The sequence below is a fragment of the Gasterosteus aculeatus genome, chromosome 2 (genome assembly GCF_964276395.1).
Source record: "Gasterosteus aculeatus chromosome 2, fGasAcu3.hap1.1, whole genome shotgun sequence".
Lineage (NCBI taxonomy): Eukaryota > Metazoa > Chordata > Actinopteri > Perciformes > Gasterosteidae > Gasterosteus > Gasterosteus aculeatus.
In genome coordinates this window covers 9,898,511-9,917,274 of record NC_135689.1, presented here as the reverse complement: position 1 = coordinate 9,917,274, position 18,764 = coordinate 9,898,511, and the positions used below count along the sequence as shown (strand labels likewise).

General features: G+C 42.9%; 2 protein-coding genes across 9 annotated transcripts in view; both read right to left on the bottom strand.

Annotated features, from left to right (window-relative positions):
* Window positions 1–1,099: 1,099 nt before the first annotated feature.
* Window positions 1,100–13,577, bottom strand: mybpha (myosin binding protein Ha). Its single transcript, XM_040194492.2, has 12 exons — window positions 13,250–13,577; window positions 12,502–12,567; window positions 11,936–12,070; window positions 11,321–11,488; window positions 7,655–7,743; window positions 7,349–7,541; window positions 6,828–6,967; window positions 6,381–6,540; window positions 5,928–6,064; window positions 3,847–4,033; window positions 3,471–3,528; window positions 1,100–1,377 (listed from the first exon to the last, which is right to left on the bottom strand). The coding sequence occupies exons 1-11, from the start codon at window positions 13,527–13,529 to the stop codon at window positions 3,488–3,490; spliced, it is 1,596 nt and encodes a 531-aa protein (XP_040050426.2). The 5' UTR covers window positions 13,530–13,577; the 3' UTR covers window positions 1,100–1,377; window positions 3,471–3,487.
* A 334-nt stretch (window positions 13,578–13,911) lies between these two features.
* The window catches only part of nav1a (neuron navigator 1a), a 73,034-nt gene continuing 68,181 nt past the window's right edge, over window positions 13,912–18,764 (bottom strand). For all 8 annotated transcript variants that reach the window (XM_078091149.1, XM_040194482.2, XM_040194484.2 and 5 more), the window contains 9 exons: window positions 18,608–18,706; window positions 18,346–18,517; window positions 17,804–18,069; window positions 17,552–17,703; window positions 17,387–17,458; window positions 17,067–17,272; window positions 16,867–16,985; window positions 16,587–16,775; window positions 13,912–16,226 (listed from right to left, as the gene is read on the bottom strand). In XM_078091149.1, coding sequence (XP_077947275.1) covers window positions 16,131–16,226; window positions 16,587–16,775; window positions 16,867–16,985; window positions 17,067–17,272; window positions 17,387–17,458; window positions 17,552–17,703; window positions 17,804–18,069; window positions 18,346–18,517; window positions 18,608–18,706 — 1,371 coding nt within the window. In that variant the 3' untranslated portion in view covers window positions 13,912–16,130. The remainder of the gene's footprint in view (window positions 16,227–16,586; window positions 16,776–16,866; window positions 16,986–17,066; window positions 17,273–17,386; window positions 17,459–17,551; window positions 17,704–17,803; window positions 18,070–18,345; window positions 18,518–18,607; window positions 18,707–18,764) is intronic.

The following is an 18,764-nucleotide window of genomic DNA, read 5'->3' as shown; positions in this document are numbered from 1 at the left end:
TGCGTGACATGACATTATTGTTTTTTAATTAATGGCAGGCGATGTACTGGTGATGCCTTTGATCGACCTATTGGACTCCCCTGCATTAAACTATAACATTTTTTTTAACGTATAGATGTGCATATGTCTGTAACAAGCTCAGTAGCCGTACATCCACACATAAAACAAAACCGCAATTCCTTTTACCTTTTCAAAATAAAAGTCCTACAAAACGCCTCCCTGCTTTTCCGTCATTGTTGTGTCTTCACAGTACTCACCATTAGGTGTCAGTATAACAGAAGATGTGATTGTCTACAATCACAGCGCTCATCAAGTGCCCCCTGCCTACTTCATATCTGGCAAAAAACATATCAAATATTCTCATAAAATCTAAGAATGAAAAGAGTTAATAGACTGTCATCGATAGCAACATGGACAGATCTGTAATAAATCATAGATGATTGATTTTAGTGAAGAAGAAACTTTTTAAGCCTAAAAAGCCGAGGAGCATTGAAACTGTGGTTTCCAAACTGGGGGTCGGGTTGCTAACCCAAGGGGGTTGTGGTGGGCCAACAGGAAGGTTGCGGCTTCATCACTAAACGAAAGCAAAACTGACATAAGTTGCTTTATTTTTAAACACGCCCCACCCCCCTCCCCCCCCCCACCCAAGAGAGCCTAACCCAAACCCTAACCCCCAAGAGGCAGAGCGATAGCGGGGGAGAGAGAGAGAGAGAGAGAGAGAGAGAGAGAGAGAGAGAGAGAGAGAGAGAGAGAGAGACGCGCAGCATTAACAATCGAAACATCGAAAAAGACACAGTGCTGCACAGAAAGAATGGTTTGAAAAACCTCCTGTTAAATGTGATGATGTAACTTTTGCACTGTTTGCCACTTCAATTATAATATTTTAAGTAAATTTACTTAAAAATATGTTTACAAAATGACTGAAAACTTAAAAAATATATATAAAGTGATGTATATATATAAAAAACTATAACAGTTTTATAATGAAATTAATTGAAAACAACAGAAAAGTTTGGAAACCACAGCATTAAAGGGTCCGTTCACCCATACAGTAAAGTAAATACACATCATATGTAATAAAACACTATCCATACAGTCATTACCATGTCTCATGATTCACTGTTTTATTGTGAGGTACATATGTAAATATTTATATGGACAATGCCAGACTTTTTAATATATATCCTTACATACATGTCACCAAATTAAACAATATACAACATATGACAAACTGGGATGGGTAGGGCTGAATGGGTATTCTGTGCATTCTGAGTTGGAGTTGTGATGGAAATAGATATGGAGATGTTGGTTCGTTGCTCTTTTCCTTTTCTTCTTTATGTAAACCCCATTGCACAGACTCTCGCCTGTTCTAACACTCTGGAAAAGATAGGAGACACATATAGAAAGTGTTGGAAGGATGAATAATGTACACACACACACACACACACACACATTTGGGGACATTGTGTGGCTTTACATTCATTTCATTCAGATTCACACTTACCATAACTGCCTTAACCAGACCCTAACCTAAATCAATATGTAAATTAACCTTAAACCAATTCTTTGGCCTAATATAATGACTTAAGCTTTGGGGACTTACATTTTGTTGTCCATAAGGAAGGTGAGCCCCCCACAATGTTACAATGTTTCCCCACACACACAAATTTCCCTGAACATGAGACCTGGATTTCTCACGGATGGAAAAATAATTTAAATCAAAATAGAGAGAGAGAGAGAGTTTAATGGAGCCATGAGCAGTTGTGCTTTTAGAAGCTGTGGGTTGCTGCATCGACATCCCTGTGCCTTATGGGATAGCATCCTAAAACTCACATGCAAGATAACGTCATCTAAACGGCGCAATTTACACCTGGCATGAAAATGCCTCCGCTTTGGTAATGTGATCACAAGTGAACGGCTGTAAATACAGGCGTGAATGCAGTCAAGCACATTGAGGGTGCATTAAGATGGGATCACTTGAGCCACCCTGGGGGCGTTGGTCAGGCAGGCATGTGACCCAATTTGCTGTACGGTGTGAACACACACTTGTCCCTAATGCGTAGTGAAGGACAGTTTCGTTGCCTCCATGTAACATAACAAATGCCTCTTTTTGCGATTTGCTAAAGTCTACCAATTCACACGACACATTTTGGCACAATATTCAAGGATAAATTAAAGGAGTACTTCACTCACAAAATGACCATTTGTATTTGTATGTCCTTGAATTCTTGCTTTGGAGCTTTGGAGGTACATAAAACTGGATAAATGACTTTGATTATATAACGTGAATTGTGTGAGTTTGTAAACAAATGCTTTAATAAAGTTTTGGTTTTGTTATACACGGCCCACATTCATTTTTCTTCAACATAGAGGCATGTGAGAAAAACCTTTCGTCAATAGTTCAAGGTAACGGGGGGAGTAATTGGTTTCCTTGTTGTACAAAATGACAACACAAACTTAGGTCCATACTTGTATTTTGCTTTACTGCTAGAACATACTTGCATTCTGGTGCAAAATACAAGAATTGGGAGCATTTTAATAGCCTCTACACTGCTCTCCACAAGCTAACGGTCACGTTGCTAACAGCATTAGCGGTACAAACTGGAGCACATGTTCAGTTGCCATGCTTCTGCGACAGCACTGTGTTCCCTTTTAATGCAGTGTAGGCCAACACAGCTTCTAGTCAAGACCAATTTATGCTAAGAAGGTGGTTAGTAAGTAGAGAAAGGAGATTTGGAGGGTAAGAGAGTTCTAAATAGAATAGGCCCCTTGCTCCCGCTTTGAACGTAGCAGGATGAAAGGGATTGTGTTTCACAGTGCTGTAAAAAAAAGAAGTGGTAAGTCTTTTCACAAGATATCATTCTCTGTAACACTTTACAACCTTCAGCTATTCTACACATCTCATTACCAACAACATGTGAATTTGTCCCATCATTCTTCCTAGCTTAAATGGGTCCATCTGTTTGTCCCTTTTTTCAAAATCGCGCTACCTTCTCTTGTCGGTTCACTCATTTTTAAAAATGCTTTAATGCGGCTTATCTTGTCACCAGTTGGAATCCCACTGTGCATAAATCCTACTAGCTCTCCGTGAAAGAAAACACCACTCGAGCTTTTGAAAAGCTTATACGAAAGTAACAATGACTAAATGCGGCTGCCTAATTGTGAGGGTATAAATAGAAATGTTAATGTTGTAAAAAGGGCAAAGTTGGCATATCTTTTTGACTGACTGATTAGTTTTTGCTACGTTACCACATCCAAAAGTAGGAATGAGGATGGGAGCGGTAATGTGGGCTGCACAGATTAGTAGAAAACCGGCAAGAGGGAAGGAAAGATGAGCCATTATTGTTTTTTTGCTTTGAGTTTGAAAACACTGCAATGCAAAGCTGGTGAGCTGCCACATGAATATTCAATGTGTGCTCCCACTGGTGACACAATGAACATCTCAGGCTTCGACCGTGGGTGTTTCTTACCTTTGGAGGTGGGGGGGTTATTTTCCCTTCTCATTGTCAGCCACAGGAAGAATAACCTCTGTCAGGAGAGGAATCAACACTTTAAATGTTTTTTCACATGCACTTCTGGTACAAGTTAAAAAAGACTTTGAAGCCGTAATCATCAAACGGGACCAATAAACGGTTCAAATGTAAATTGTTAGTTTAGCATTTAGCAAAGGCCTTTATTTGTTTTCTTGATAAGAGGTCATCTAGAAATGGATACTCTCCTGTCTCTATGAGGTCAATCAACAGTCAACAGCTACTTAGCTTAGCATACAGACTGTAAAGAGTGGGAAACAATCCACATGTATCTGTCTTTTGACAACTTCACCCTCCGTTTGCTTCAGACACGTACGTTTGACTTGCAGCTTGCAGGAGACCGCGGCCTCTCCCTGCTCGTTCTTGGCTCTGCAGGTGTACACGCCGCCATCGAAGCAGCAGGGTTTACGGATCTCGAGGGAGCAGATACCCTGGGTGGAGTTCTGACGATACTTGGGGTCGTCTCCGATGATCACTTTATTCTTCAACCACTCGATCTTAGGCTAAGATGACAAAACATCAGCAGTGATGAGTGAGGTTTTGAGTTTTAAGTTCTCAGCTTCAAACTATTTATTTTTTAAAGAGTTTTAGGTTTGGTGTATTTCACTTCTTTCTATTTGTTTCTACCACAAGATTGAGTTTCAGTCTTTACTGTTTCACATTGGACATCAAAATGACTTGTCCTCCTGTGAGCTTTGACCGTCTTTGCAGAGCTTGACATTTGGGTCGAATGGGAGTAATACAAGTCTCTTCAGGTATGTGCCGCTCTGGGCTAAGATGACCATCTCCCTGCAGGGATTTCCTCATGCAAGATGATTCCAGTCGTTGGATTTCAGCTCCGCCGATACGTTTTAGAAGGGTTTGTATAACGCCTCCTCACTGACGTATGTTGTTGCTTTCAACAAGCTTTCTAAATTCAGTCATTCGACTGTAGACGGTAAAAAAGGTAAAAGAAGCTCAATGGACTTGCAAGGTCCAACAGCTAAACTTACTTGATTTCACTGTTTGACTTACATTTTGTTTTTAACTTTAGATGTGGGAAAACACTTTTAAGTGTAATCTAATGTCATCTGTTGAATCCATTCCTGTCCCATCACATTTCCGTCTTTGGTCGTCCATGTGTGGGGAAGTCACAGGGATACTTAGTCACACCGATAACTTTGCTGCCGCCTGGACAGAGCTGGCAAATATAGTACCTTCTGTGTTACAGCCTCGACTCCACTTGTCGCCATGACAGGACAGCAGACCTAGAGCTCTTATCATTTTCTCTCCTTTGTCTTGCCTGCTTATCTTGCCAGCCTCTCCAACGGCTCTTTATCAGAGACAGCAGGACAACTTATCACACTAAAGGCTTTTCTGCTGGACGTCACTCAGCAGTCCAGAGTGACTCTGAACACACGCCACGCACCAACACAAATGCCTAGCGTGACAGAATTTCAATGATAGAAGACGTGAGGAAGAGCATGCACAGCTGTGCAATGTAGACACAGGCAGTGTTGGAGAGAAAAAATGAAATAGTATTTTATGTAGTTTGACTGTTTGTAATGATTTAGAATTGTGTGGCCTATAGAGATATAGATATAGAGCTACATATAAGTGTATGCAAATGGTTATAGAGGGATTAACCAGTGGCAGCAGTTTCATATACGAGCACACATTCACAGAATATCTGTGGCCCTCTATGCATTATTAGTGGATGTGTTTTTACACACAGCTGTTACGACTTCAGTTGCCTGCCCGTCCGCCTCAAGACTCAATCAGACCGAGTGGGACTTCTTCACTCAGACGTCTGGGATGATCCAGGGTTTGTCGGTATGAACCATAAACATTCAGTTGCCACAGTTCCGGGAAAAGCCCCACATCTACTGGTACCGGAGCCCCACGTTAGTTTCTGTTTGATTTGACTCCAGCACACTGGCATGTGCGGACTGTGGACTCCACCGCTGCGGTCTTTGCAGAGTCGTCAAGGACAACGGGGACACATAATCAGTTCCATCGCGTGGCCTCCTAAGCCGCCTGCGACAGCCAGACAACCGTAAAGATATGTTTAACCAGAGCAGCAGCCGACCAGAACGGTGGAAGACATACTGAAACATCACATAGAAATTCCAGTGCAAACCCCGCCCCACTGCAACAGTGGATGCTTATAGCAGTGACATTAATACCTCATTTTGAAGCAATGTGTCACAAGCTCAAATGGTTTATTGTGGGTCCCTGGGCAAAACAAAAGTGAGCATATGAGCCTATTGCGATCTTGGACACAATACAGCGATAAAATGTACTATGGGTGGCGAGAACATGAGTACAAACTGCATATTAACATCAAAACATGAAACTATATAATGCTCTCTGAGCAAAGTGCTCTTGGGTTGGAGTGTATAGTGAGGAGTTTCTGACCGTGGGGCATCCACGGACAGAGCACAGCAGCTTGGTGGTGTATCCCACAGTGGCAGCGCGGTCAGCGAGGGGTGTTGTGAACCTCGGTGCCTCGCTGTAGTCCCGCTCCGGGTACTCTGGAGGCTTGTAGACAATGCCTGTTAACACATGGAACGAGATGCTGTAGTCATCTCTTTCATTCAGAATTGTGTCCTGAGCTTACTCTTTCACTGGTCAATTACAGTGGGGAGTGACTGAGTAAGTGGGAGGGTTCCAGAAATCATTCACACAGCCGCCCCGCTGTGCACCCAAGAGAGATACCCACTTAAGATGTTAGCACTTCCAAAAGCCACTTCCACCCCTCAAGTCTTCATGCAGCTCATTGAAATATAAGTAGTACACTTGTCGTGCAGCCCTTTTAATAAATCAACACATTGACCATAGAAGAGTTAAGAATGAATCAAGAATGTTCACCCGTCTTCTGGATGGTGGCCACCCCCTTGGTGACAGCGCTGGTCTCACTGACTCCCACTTGGTTCTCAGCGAAAACCCTGAAGGAGTACGAGTTGCCCATGATGAGGTCTGTGATGGTGGCAGTCAGCCGGTGGTAGTTCTCCAGCACCGAGAACCATACCTGCCAGGAGAGACACGATGGCTGAGATGCTTGGAATGCTCGTTTTAGGTTAATTCTCTCTACTCATTACACATATACATTACACAATATATATATATATATTGAAAAGAAGATAAATCAGACACTGAACTACATCAAAACCTACTCCATAGGTATCTACGGGTGAACTCCTGTTAATCATTTGTCGAGTGTGAACCTGGTATGTCTGCACAAAGTCTAATGTGATTTGTGATTATGACTATGTGACTATATGACTATGTGATAGGCCTGGTATATGTCTGCCGTACCCCGGTCTTTCTGTCGGCCTTCTGGATGGTGTATCCAGTGATCTCTGTGTTGCCGTTATCCTTGGGAGGGGTCCATTCAAGAGCAGCGTTGAAGCCCCAGGTGTCCACCAGCTTCACATCGGCAGGACTGCCGGGTCGGTCTGAGGAGACACATAAGTGTAAGTATTTATAAAGGATTAAAATCCTAACCAGAGTTCCCATGGCAGCATAAATGGGTGTCTGCTCCCATGTTCAGGACAGAACGTTGTATGGTAATGCCTCTAACACGAGGCCAAACATTTTAACAGCAGCAGCTGACGGCAGGGTCATAGGTCATCATTGTTAGAGGTGTGATGTACGTTAGCTCGTGCTTTGAATTTCTGCTGGATCAAGACAAGAGCCCCAAAACCAACAAGCCAACAGCAGAACCATGTAGAGCAGATTCGACCGAGGGGTCTGAAATAAGGACACGTTCGCACTACACGCACACATGTGCACCAAAGTGTGTTGCTGTCGTGTAGGCACAAGCATGTGGGCCTCACCCACAATTTGAAGGGCGATGGTGGCTTTGTCCTCAAAGCTGTCCACTTTAACTGTCATTTCATAAATACCAGAGTCCTCCCTTTGAGCACTGCGGATGAATATGATGCTGTCCTTGTGACTGTTCCTTATATTGACCCTCGTATCCACAGACTGACCGTCCTTCAGCCAGGACACCACAGGTTTGGGTTTTCCCTGAGGAGTCGCAAAGAGAGAGATTAGAGATTAGAGATTAGGAAGACGCAAGAAGAAGCGTGATGTCTGCTGTTATTCAAGGACTATACAGAGTATATCTTCGTGCAGTTTACCAGAAAAGGGATGACCAGATTGATCTGCTCTCCAACCTGCTTGATAAAGCAGGATTTGAGGTGGCGAGGAACGCGGATCTTTGGACGCTCTGAAAAAAATCCAGTAAAGTCAGCCATTTCTATTTTCTATCTTAACTATTTGTTTTTATGAACAAAACCTGGACAACTACCAAAATAAAATTCCCCTCTTGACAATTTGTGTCAGCATTACAAGCCAACAGTGTACAAATTGTGTCAAACTCCTCGTTTGTATCTTCAAAGTGGGGTTATGAATGCTCAATAGGGCAGGTCAACAAGACCAAAATAGACCTCCCGCTTGCAAAGCTGACAAGAGAACATGACTTCAGGAGCTATATTTAATATCCAAAAATATCCAGTGTCCATGAATATATATAATATATATATATATAAATAACAATATTTGACATTGTCATACAAGTATCAAATTTGGTAGAAATTCTCTTCAAGACCTATATTTTCGAAAAAACCTGATATCCACGATGGGAAAAAATATGGCCTTTTCTCTTAATGGTTTCAAGTGGTTTGTTGCAAAAGAATTGTTCCCCTTCGCAACATTTTCCAGACACAATTTTGTCAGCCGTACACTGAAAAAGTTCACTCCTGCATAAGACTTCTGTCCCTCTGCGTCTGCCTCCTCTGCCTCGTTTTGACCTTGTTTCAGCCTTCAGACCAGAATTCAATGTCTGTTCCTCCTAAATTAGCCTATATCTTTAGAACAACATTAGAAAGCATTTTCTTGAAATGTTTTTTATATCTTAGGGGACAAAGAACAAACAACAGAAACCTGTGGCTTCATATTTTGGTTTGTTTGGTAGTACAATTCATATCCCATTATATAGAAAGCTGATATTGTTCTAAAAATTCGGATATATATCATAGGAGTATGTAACATTTATTCAATGGCATAAGAGGTGAATTTATGAAGACATGTAAAAATCGAGAGAATGCCCACAGACTTCAGAGAGTTAATAAACAGAATGTTACCTCATGTTGATCATTAAAAACATTTTAATTTGGAACAAAAAGAAAACTTGGGATTTGGACTGATACTTCATCCATCAGAAACTTTATATCTGATCAAAGAACGCTAAAAAGTATGAGTATAAAATGGGCATTATCTTGAAAAATAGCAGCTATGTTGAATTTGTATCGGCACCATTGAATTTTCTCGTGCCAAAATACATACATTTTGATGTCTAGGTAGAGAAATATGTCAAGCCATTCAAGCTATTTTCGGTGACAGCCATCTTGAAAAATGGTCGCCTTTAGGCATTATTCATGCCAAATTTGGTGCTTGTATCACCAAGTGAACAATTATCGTGGAATAGATTGTGTGGTTATCAAAATAAATTAAAAAATCCACATTAGTCGTGTAAATGTTTATCAGTAGTGATACATAGGAAGCCTAGCTAAGAAAAGAGGAACAGTAGAGTATCTGAGAAGAGAGGCAAAACAGGAAGACCTTAAAAATAGCTTTGGTGATGAGATACTGCGATAAACGCCGGCATATGTTCTCTCTGTAATGCACAAAGATCCATCTGAAGTTGTCACCACTTTTTAACTAATTGGTCAAACATCACATGTAGAAACTATGACGTGCAACCGATTGGAAACTGAATACACCCAATTCAATAGTGATAACTGCTTGTATATTTAAGCTGTGGATAAAAAGATATGGATACACTGCATTTGTCTTTTAATTAACTACTATGTAGGAAGGCCGGGCGCTAAATGTCAGGAGCAGCATCCTTTGCATCTTTCTGCATGAGCATCAAATGTCTGAAAAGCTCATTGGGCTTACAAGAAACATCCAACCCGCTGCCCTTCATCACCTCTCTCCCCTTGCAGCTGCCTCTGTTTCTCCTTCTCCACTCCGAACGTCATATCATTTAACTCCTCACTGACCTTCTGTATATTACATTACATCACATGTCATTTAGCTGACGCTTTTATCCAAAGCGACTTACAATAAGTGCATTCAACCATAGGGATACGAACTCAGAGGAACAAGAAAGTGCAATTTCATTTTGCTCCGCTTCTAACCACGTTTCTTGCCCAGTCATCCTTACATTTGTCACTATATCATTGCCACAGAGGCTGTTACAATGAAAACCTGGAACCAACCCTCTCTGTGAGGATAAGGTCTGCCTCCAGATTTGGCTCAAACAGTAATCTCTGCTAAGCATCAGCACCGTTCCCGGCAACGCCCGGAAGTGTTGCGGGCATTTCAGCAGCCGGCAAGTCCACCTGCAAACCAGTTATAATGTGTCGCTGCCTCGGGATGAAGTGTCTTTGTGAGAAGCTCGAATGTAGCTGGGTGACTCAGAGTGTGACTGACACAGCTGAATTTACGCCTCAGCAAGCCGCCCAGAATCCACCAATTAGGCTCACGTGTCACTCCCCTCGTCAGCGCTTCTTGGGGGATCACTGCATTTCTCAACTTCCTTCCTTCCTGTTTGAGACATTAAGCTGGCCTCCTCAAAGGGGATAACAGGGGCATTTCAGCTCAGGTCTTCACCACGTCAATGTGACTCGCCGTGAGCACTGATGGAAACTCACAGCTTCAGTAACGAAGCCAACTCCAGTTTAACAGAGCAAATCAGGGGCACTTTTAAGCCATTTGCTGCACTTTTAAAAATAAATCAACAAAGAGGAATAGTGGCTATTATTTATACCCACATAAAAGGGACTGAAGTGAATTTGAAATGGGCATAATGAAGACATAATATAATATGGACTGTTTATTTATTGCAAGACGTTAAGCGTTACCGGACGGAAGACAGGAATGCTACAGAGCCACCGTAATAAATCGAAGTGAGAAAGTGGCAGCGAGGTCACACTGACATGGTTGAAGTCAGTAAAAAAAATATGGCAGCCAGATGGCTCATTAGCTAAATGTTTTCCTTTGCCTGATTCATTCCCCAATAAATCATCTCGAAGACGGATGCAGCAGAAGCCACTTTAGTGCCGCTGCAGTACATTTGAAAGTTTATGTTGCTGAATACTAAAACAGGAGAGTTTTATGGTCCAAGTATGTTTCTTAACTTCAAATGGTTCCGACACTTAAACATTTTAACTGTCAATAAATGGTCAACCGGTCAGGTCATGGTTCGGTACTAAAACAAAGTATGTAAATTAGTATATATATACCCTGGCTTGCATGCTTGTCTTTTCTTAGTGTCTGCGTTATGTTTATGTTGTTCATTTCATTAAAAATAACATTTTATTTAAAGTAAAACAATGTGTGTGTGCTTCACCTTTGTATTTGAAGGACTGAAGACATGTGGACAAGTGTAAGCATGATTTACAGCTAATGAAAGGTCTTGTCTGCACATGTAGGATTTATGTGCATACATCTGTGCAGTCCGTCTTACCCGCTTGGCAGTTAATACCTTCTCTTCACGACACAAGCATTTTTCAGATAGGTCACAAGTTACAGTACAACCACCAGCGGAGGGTGTTGCAATAACATCTTTGAAAAAATTCATTTGCAGGGACATTTTGTTTAGACTTTAGGAACACTGGCAAAGAAATGGACATGTTGCACACTTTTGAACATGTTACACTTGAGTGGATGGATCAAAGGTCACAATTGCTGCTTGGGATTTTTAGACTTTCACAAAAAAAAAAGTGGCTGCTACTCACCACCGATCTCCCGGATGAGCACCGGCTCAGCGAGGGAACCGGGTTCGCTGCGGCCGCCGCGGTTTACAGCCACCACGCGTACGTGCAGCACGTCACAGGAGGTGAGATTCTTGATGCAGTACAGGTTGTTTTGGCTCAGCTCCTCTTGAGCAACAACCCAGTCTGTTGCTGCAGGAAGTACCGTTTTGGGGTTATTAAAATATGTTAGTCTCAGGGCAGTTTTTAACTTTAAAGCATATGTGTCATAATAGCTTGTAAGGCTGCAAACATCTTTTTTTTTATACCTATACACATTCCTCCTGAAATCTTTTTTTCCATTTCCGAAAGTACGGAACATCCTTTAATGGGAGATGATAAATGGTTTATTGCCTGTCGCCAGCTTTACAAACATCCAAGCCGTTAAAAGTACGCTTTGGCCTCGATGAGGAAACCTCAGAAGGAATGATGTCATCTGAGCAAACGAGCACTTCTAAAAGTGTCGTGAGGAGATACAGCACAGGGACAGCCGGTGAAATGTTGCCTGTCGTACACGGCCTGGATACAGCTATGAGTCCATCTGCCCTGTGACACTCTGAGGACAGGTGCAGCCTCACATACGTACGCACACAGACTCACTTCCATCCTTGCGGTACTCAACGAGGTATCCGTCCAATCCGGAGTCTCCGATGGTCTCGGGCGTTTTCCATTTAACGGTGAGGCTGGAGTCGTTCACATCCTCCACGGAAACGTCCAGAGGAGCGCTGGTGGGGACTTCAAGCAGAGCGGATTAGTAAAGGATTGAAGTAAACATCAAGAGGGGCTGAAATGAAACGGAAAATGGCGATATAGCCTTGATAAACAAAATCCATTTCTAAGACACTCTACAATTGAAACAATTAACAAATTAACTTGGATATTTTTGCTTGCAAAATGACAGATGGAATTACGGATGTTGGATGGTTAATGTCTCATCTTTGGCAATCGACTAATCAGTAATTCAGAATTCTTATCAAATAAAATGATGTGGTACAATTCTGCACAACCATTTTCATAATAGCTTGTAAATAGCTTAAAATAGTTGATACTTTTAAAAAGGGGAGGATTTGATAGTAAAAGTTTTAATTTTCACTGTGTCCTTTTCATAACCTTAAACGTGGTTTAACAGGACCGAGCCAACAGCAGAGTGTAAATGTTGGTCTCACCTGCAGGAGGTGGAGGTGTGGGAGCCTTTGGCGGCTCTTCCATTAAAGCAGCTTCTGCCGGAACAGCTAAAACCAAAAAGGTTAATGTTTTAAAATCTCCAGAGCGTCTTTTCTATAAAGTTACATGTCAACCTTCCTCATCATTTAACTGGAAAGGAGATTTAACGTTGTAACGAAGTTAGAATGCCATTAGGAAAGCCAATTACCCCTCGGTGCAATCAGTTGGAGTTAAGGGTTAAATGTTGAGGTCAACATGCAAAACCTTAGCAGTCACTGCCTTCATCCAGTCTCATTCATTTTTGCCTCCTTTCACACAGAATAGTTCTGACAGAATAAAAATCACTGTAAACATTCTGGAAAGATGTACGTTAGATGTTTGAAAGACTCAAAAGATCTACAGTGGACTTATGGGTACTACAAATGTCAGTCTTCTAAATTGTCCTAATTTATAATCGCTGATTACCAGCATCAAGAACCTGAGAAGTTCAGGGTATGAAACTAATTGGTATCCCACTGACAGGGGTTTAACATTTAACCTATTGTTTAATTCATTTGTTCTAGCAATTACACTGGCAACAGAAAGTGCTTACTAAGCTCAAGTGTTGTTTAATTAAAAAGGTAGCAGTGCCTGAGATCAATACAGTTATACCTCCGAGGAGAACCTGTCCACGATGTAGCCCCGGTTAGTTCAACAGTTAGCACTGCAAGTCATGTCGGGCAGAGTATTTCGTGGTTAATCCCAGGATACCTGGGGTGACTCCTTCAGCAGTGAGGAGGTCCATTGCTGGGGCTGCTAGTCCCTCGGCAGCGGGGGCTGCTTCTCCCTCAGCCGGACCGGCTTCCACAGGGCCAGTTTCTGCAGGTGGTGCATCCGCAGGTGCAGCTTCCGCAGGTGGAGCATCTGCAGGTGGAGCGTCCACAGGTGCAGCTTCTACGGGGGGCGGCTCAGATTCCGGGGCCGGTTCGGGCTTCTTGTTGGCAGCCTTCTTGGCCGGGGACTTCTTGATGGGCGCAGGTTTGCCTGGCATTGTGCTGATAGACGTCCAGTCCTCTGGATGAACGAGCCAAGAGGGATCTTAGGGAATATATATATATATATATATGGCACGAGGGCGGCTGGACTGTCTCCACCCATCGGCCGTTATCAACCCCTCCCTGTTTCAGCTACATCCTTATCCATGTTAGGAGTACCTGTGAGAGGCAGGGAAACCCGGGCTTGTAATGGAAATGAACACAGTAATAACTTATACAACAAACCCAGTAATATTGAAGTAATTCCAAAGAACATTTCGGTCTGACAAAAACCACCACATTCAATAAAATGTTCACAGAGCCTACTGAATGATCTTAAACAGGAGCATTAGCGCCCCCTGATGGATAACTGAAGGTAAATACAGCCAAGACAGGGAGTGATGTAAAGAATGGCATGACTTTATTGTGTCCATTGCGCAATGTTAAGACATATGGGATTTGATGTATTAATAGATACATGCCATACAACCATTAGCCCCCCCCCCCCCCCCGTTCAAGCAAAGCCCTCTTTCCCGCTGGAGAAAGACAATAGAACCACCAAAGACGCCCGTCTTCTGCATACAGAAGACCTTTGATCCCTACACATTTTAGTGATTGTTGTCGCAGATGCACTAACTATTTACAGTGTATACAATAGTGATGTCATGTACAAAAGAGAGAGAAACCTTTACAAATATTTGCATAATAAAAACAAATGTCTGCTCTTGATAAAAACAACTTGAAAAGAGGAAGATACCCAGTTAATAAAAATCCCTCCCGTGGTAGGGTTAAGTGTGGTAGGTCCAATGAAACAAAACTTTGGGTACACAGCAGGGATACATGCATCTACATTACACCTCCAGGCTAACATCCGTTCTTACACTGTCTCTGACGCTCAGGCAACGCAACAAAAGATGTCAAGTCTTTCACACAATTAAAAGCGTGTCAAATCGCGCACAGATTTGATTCGGCCATTGATACGCATCATCGTCTGTTGCAGAGTCACATGGCAAACACACCATCTTATCTCACAGCGTATCACCGTGACCACCAGTCGCCCAACCCACTCTCCAACTAAATCTGGGCATCAAGGTGATAACATTAAAGTGACATCAGAGTAGGTGAGAGGAAGTGATGACGTTTCCTCCAATCGAGGCCTCTGCGTGGAAGATTAAAGCAGCTCAAAAGAAGCTCCAGGCCAATTGTTTTTCAGGCACAGGTAGACTTAGGCATCATGTCTCTACTTTACTTTACACCAGCACCCTGTTTTGGACAGTAGAGCAACATCTGGACAGAATTACGGCAGTCTGAGGTACTTTAGAATAAGAGTACCTCAGACTGCCGTCTCTTCTTGCTTCATTCTGTCATCATTAGGACAGTCAAGATGTGAGCAATAAATACATATATTATGTGCAAAGAAATAAAGGAAAGAAATAGGAGGAGGCCACTTATTTCAACCTACTTAGTCCCCAAAACCTCTTACAGTCACGTCAAGTGAGAAAGAGCAAATGCAATGAGGAGGAAAATGCTTTTATGTACTAATTATTATCACTTAATGGAAGTTTATTTAATAATGTTTTCCACTTGAGTGAACGCATAATGACTTAGACAGCAAAGAAAGAAGTGTTTCCTGCAGCTGTCGATAATGATATAGGCATACATAGGTGATAGCTGCTGTATACAGATGATCGCTGAAGATGACTCCGTATAAAATCCTACAAAATCAAGATTTTCCTCATCAATCACAGGAGAATTTTGTGTTTTGAAACTGATATCTAAATACAGAATACACGCACGCACAGTCTGAAAGGATGAGCCGTGTGGGCAGATTTCAAAAACAAGCAGTTCGTCCTCTGTTTTTACACTACAGTGTGTTGAATAGGTTCAATTTGAACGGAGAAAACCGGTGTCCACAGATTAAGACATTTTCTTTACAAACCAACCTGAACGATTTCCATTCATTTTTCACCCATGGGTGCTACTCTTACAGCTTTGTTGTTCTGATATTGAAGTCATGAATTACACAATTGCTGAACTGAAGAGAAGAAAAACATTCAAGGCCAATTTCCATGGCTCTGCTATAAAGTGTGTGTTACACTCTACAGAGCATCTCTGACAAGTGGATGCTGCCATCGTGGGGTATTACTAATGAACTGCATGATTCCACAAGTTACACAGTCACTGACACAGCCTCCTAAAATCCAATTACCACAAGTAGAAAATAAAGTGCATCTTTGGCTGTCGTCAAGTGATGGACCTACTTTTTAGGGAATTGGTGAATTCCATTATGAAATTTGTTGTGAAAGTTGTGGCAGCCAAGAAAACAAAACAAAACAATGGGCTTTGATGAATGGGATTATAGGTTATATTTTGCGTCATACTATTCCGGATACCATGCACTTGCAGATTTAAGAACAACCCATCTGGAACACATGTCTTTCCTTTACATGATCATCACAGCATCCTATGCGAGCAGTTGAATTGTCTTTCTGGTAGCAGGGCAGGGCAAACCTTTGAAGCTGCTCACTGAGCACACAGTCAAGTCATAGAGTCTTTGATGTCTCATTGGGACTGCACCCGCTGTGTCAGTATGAGTGAAGAGTTTCATAGATCCGTTCTCAAAGTGTGGTCTGCAGAGAGGGATCGAGACATCCTTCGCGCTCTGGAGACTCTATGTAGTTGGCCGACTCTTGGAGCTTCAGCAGCATGGCCATCTGGGTAGCAGGAAAAGACAGAGACAGAGATTAACAGTCTTGTGTTACAAGGTTAAATCTAGTGTGGCAAATATGGACAATTTCTTGAACCCATAGAGCCCCAAGTCAAAAGTAGTTTTGGCCTCCAAACAATGACAACAAGTAACATGGTAAATCATTACATTGGAGGGTCTGTTACCTGTCAATTAGTATTAATGACACCAAAACCTCTGTGGAGTATTTTTTTTTAAATATCCTCTTAGTCTATGATCAAAAGATCGTTAATTAATGATGTGATGATAGACAGATTTATCTGACAATGCCTGATACCTGCATGCCTCACTAGCCTGAACCAGTTCCCGATCTCAACAAAAACCTCACCAAGGGATCTGACTCCATTGCGCTGGGTGGCGGTGTATCTTTGGGGGGCTTCTTCTCCTCATTGAGTAGACATACGCTCGGGGGAGGTAGGTGAAAGAGCCTGGACTGGTCCTGCTGTGCGTTGGGCCACGGAAGAGTCCCCCTGACCCACTCCACTGGATCTTCCCATACTGCCTTCTGCCCGTGTACCTGAGAGAAAGAATAGACAAAGAGGTAATGGACTGAATGTCTTGCTGTTACCACCAACGTCCCACGATAGAGGACGTGTGTGTGTGCTCACCTTGATGCCGTCTTTGGCTCCCTCTTGGAGGTACGGGATTATGGAGTGGTTCCACAGGTCAATAAACCACTGGCTGAACTCTGCCAATGACACAGGGCACGACAGGAAGAAGCATGGACCTGAAAAGAGGCAAAATCTCATGTTAACCAATCCCAATTATCCCCCGTGTTCCGCTTCAAGCCCTGCCAACTATCACATACCTATGAGGAAGTCGGAAGTGCCGTGTTTCTCCAGGAACGTGTGCAGGTGGTACCAGAGCTGAGGGATCCAGTCCAACACTCTGAGAAGAGCCTGGTGTTGTGCGGAGTCCTGCTCCTTATCCTGGTAGGCTTCCACCTCTTTACGGTGCAGGTACCTCACCAGGAACCCGTTAGCCGGCTCCACGTTGTTGGAGAACATCACCATCCTGTCGTCATGAGCGAAAAAAACTTTAGTTTTACTCTATATGAAAGCTTCATTTTGTATTTAATTGTGTATCAAATTAAGAGGAGGCAAAGTAAATATTCTTATTTGTACTCACCTGAAGCTAAGATGTAGACCGTGGTTGGATGACATTTTCACAGGTTGATTGGTTGTGCCAATGATATAAGGGCTGAAACATCAACAGAGGATATTATGTACTTTCATGAAAGCTTATTCAAATTTTCAGTGAAATACTGTGCAGCAACTGTTCGAAGAGACTCACCATTTGTGATACTTGCAGGTTAATGCTCCATTAACAAGCTCTGTGATGGCTGCTGGATCACTGATGTCATCAATAATAACAACCAGTGGCAGTTCCCCCCCAGTCTCTCTGTCAATCTGATTCGCCAGATCCGAGAGATACAACTGCAACTCCTGTTGAAGAAAGGACACGGGTTGAATTCACATGTTCTGCGTGGAGAGATTCCCACATTCGTGTGGGAAAAGGACTGCAAGAAAAAAAACGTCTTGCTACCTTCTGGGTTTGACGATGCATGTTGAAGGTGACGGCAGCGCTGCGGCCGAGGACACAGGTCTCATGGTCGCCCTCGGGCGAGTCGGTCCGGCTGCGCTGGAGGAGAAAGTGGGCTAGGCGCTGAGCCAGGTAGGTCTTTCCGGTCCCGCTCGGCCCGGACAGAACCAAACGCCGGTGCTTCAGCAGCAAGCTGATGTAGTGCAGCATCATCGGCTTAGGAATCAGAGTCTCAAACACCAGTGAGTCAACACACTTTTCTCTGAGACCTGGAGAGAAGCAGGCAGAGGGGAGAGAGGGAGAGAGCTGAGAAGCGATTGGTTTTACGTAATATATATTAAATAGTTGTGAACACAGTACATAAAAAAAATGTAAATAGTATGTACACAAATTGAGCAATTGTTTTAGATTGGCAGTCAAAGTTCAGTAATCATTACAAGGCCGTACAGTGTTGAGCGGCAAAGGACTGATCTGAATGTCCATCTGTGATTATAGTTCTTCATCTTAAATAAACTGCACATTAAGTTAGTGGTTTGGACGCTAACCTTTTAAAGTGACGTGTATTTCAGCTGGACCGCCGCTGATACAACGATAAGGCGAAGCTAGAGGTTTGTCCCCTCCCATCACCCTCTGCACTCCCGAGGACAGCTGCAACGTGTGCAGCGAATCACAAGTCAGACCCAGGCTGGCAGTCGGGTCCACGTGAGTTAGATAGTCCTGGAGAAAAACAAAGAAAGACGAGGACAAGTAAGGACCAGCAGGTCACGATTCGTTAGAACCACCGATGTAGTGAGAGAGGAAACTCACCGTGAAGGTCTTTGATATCATGGAGTCCAGACAGGACCAGCCTGTTCCCGCACTGACCGATACTGAGCCGAGGTAGAACTCCTGCGGCTGTTTACTGTCCTACAAACGCAGAGAGAGGGAATGAGTGCGCGGCTCTCCAAGCCGCTGGGTTGAAAGC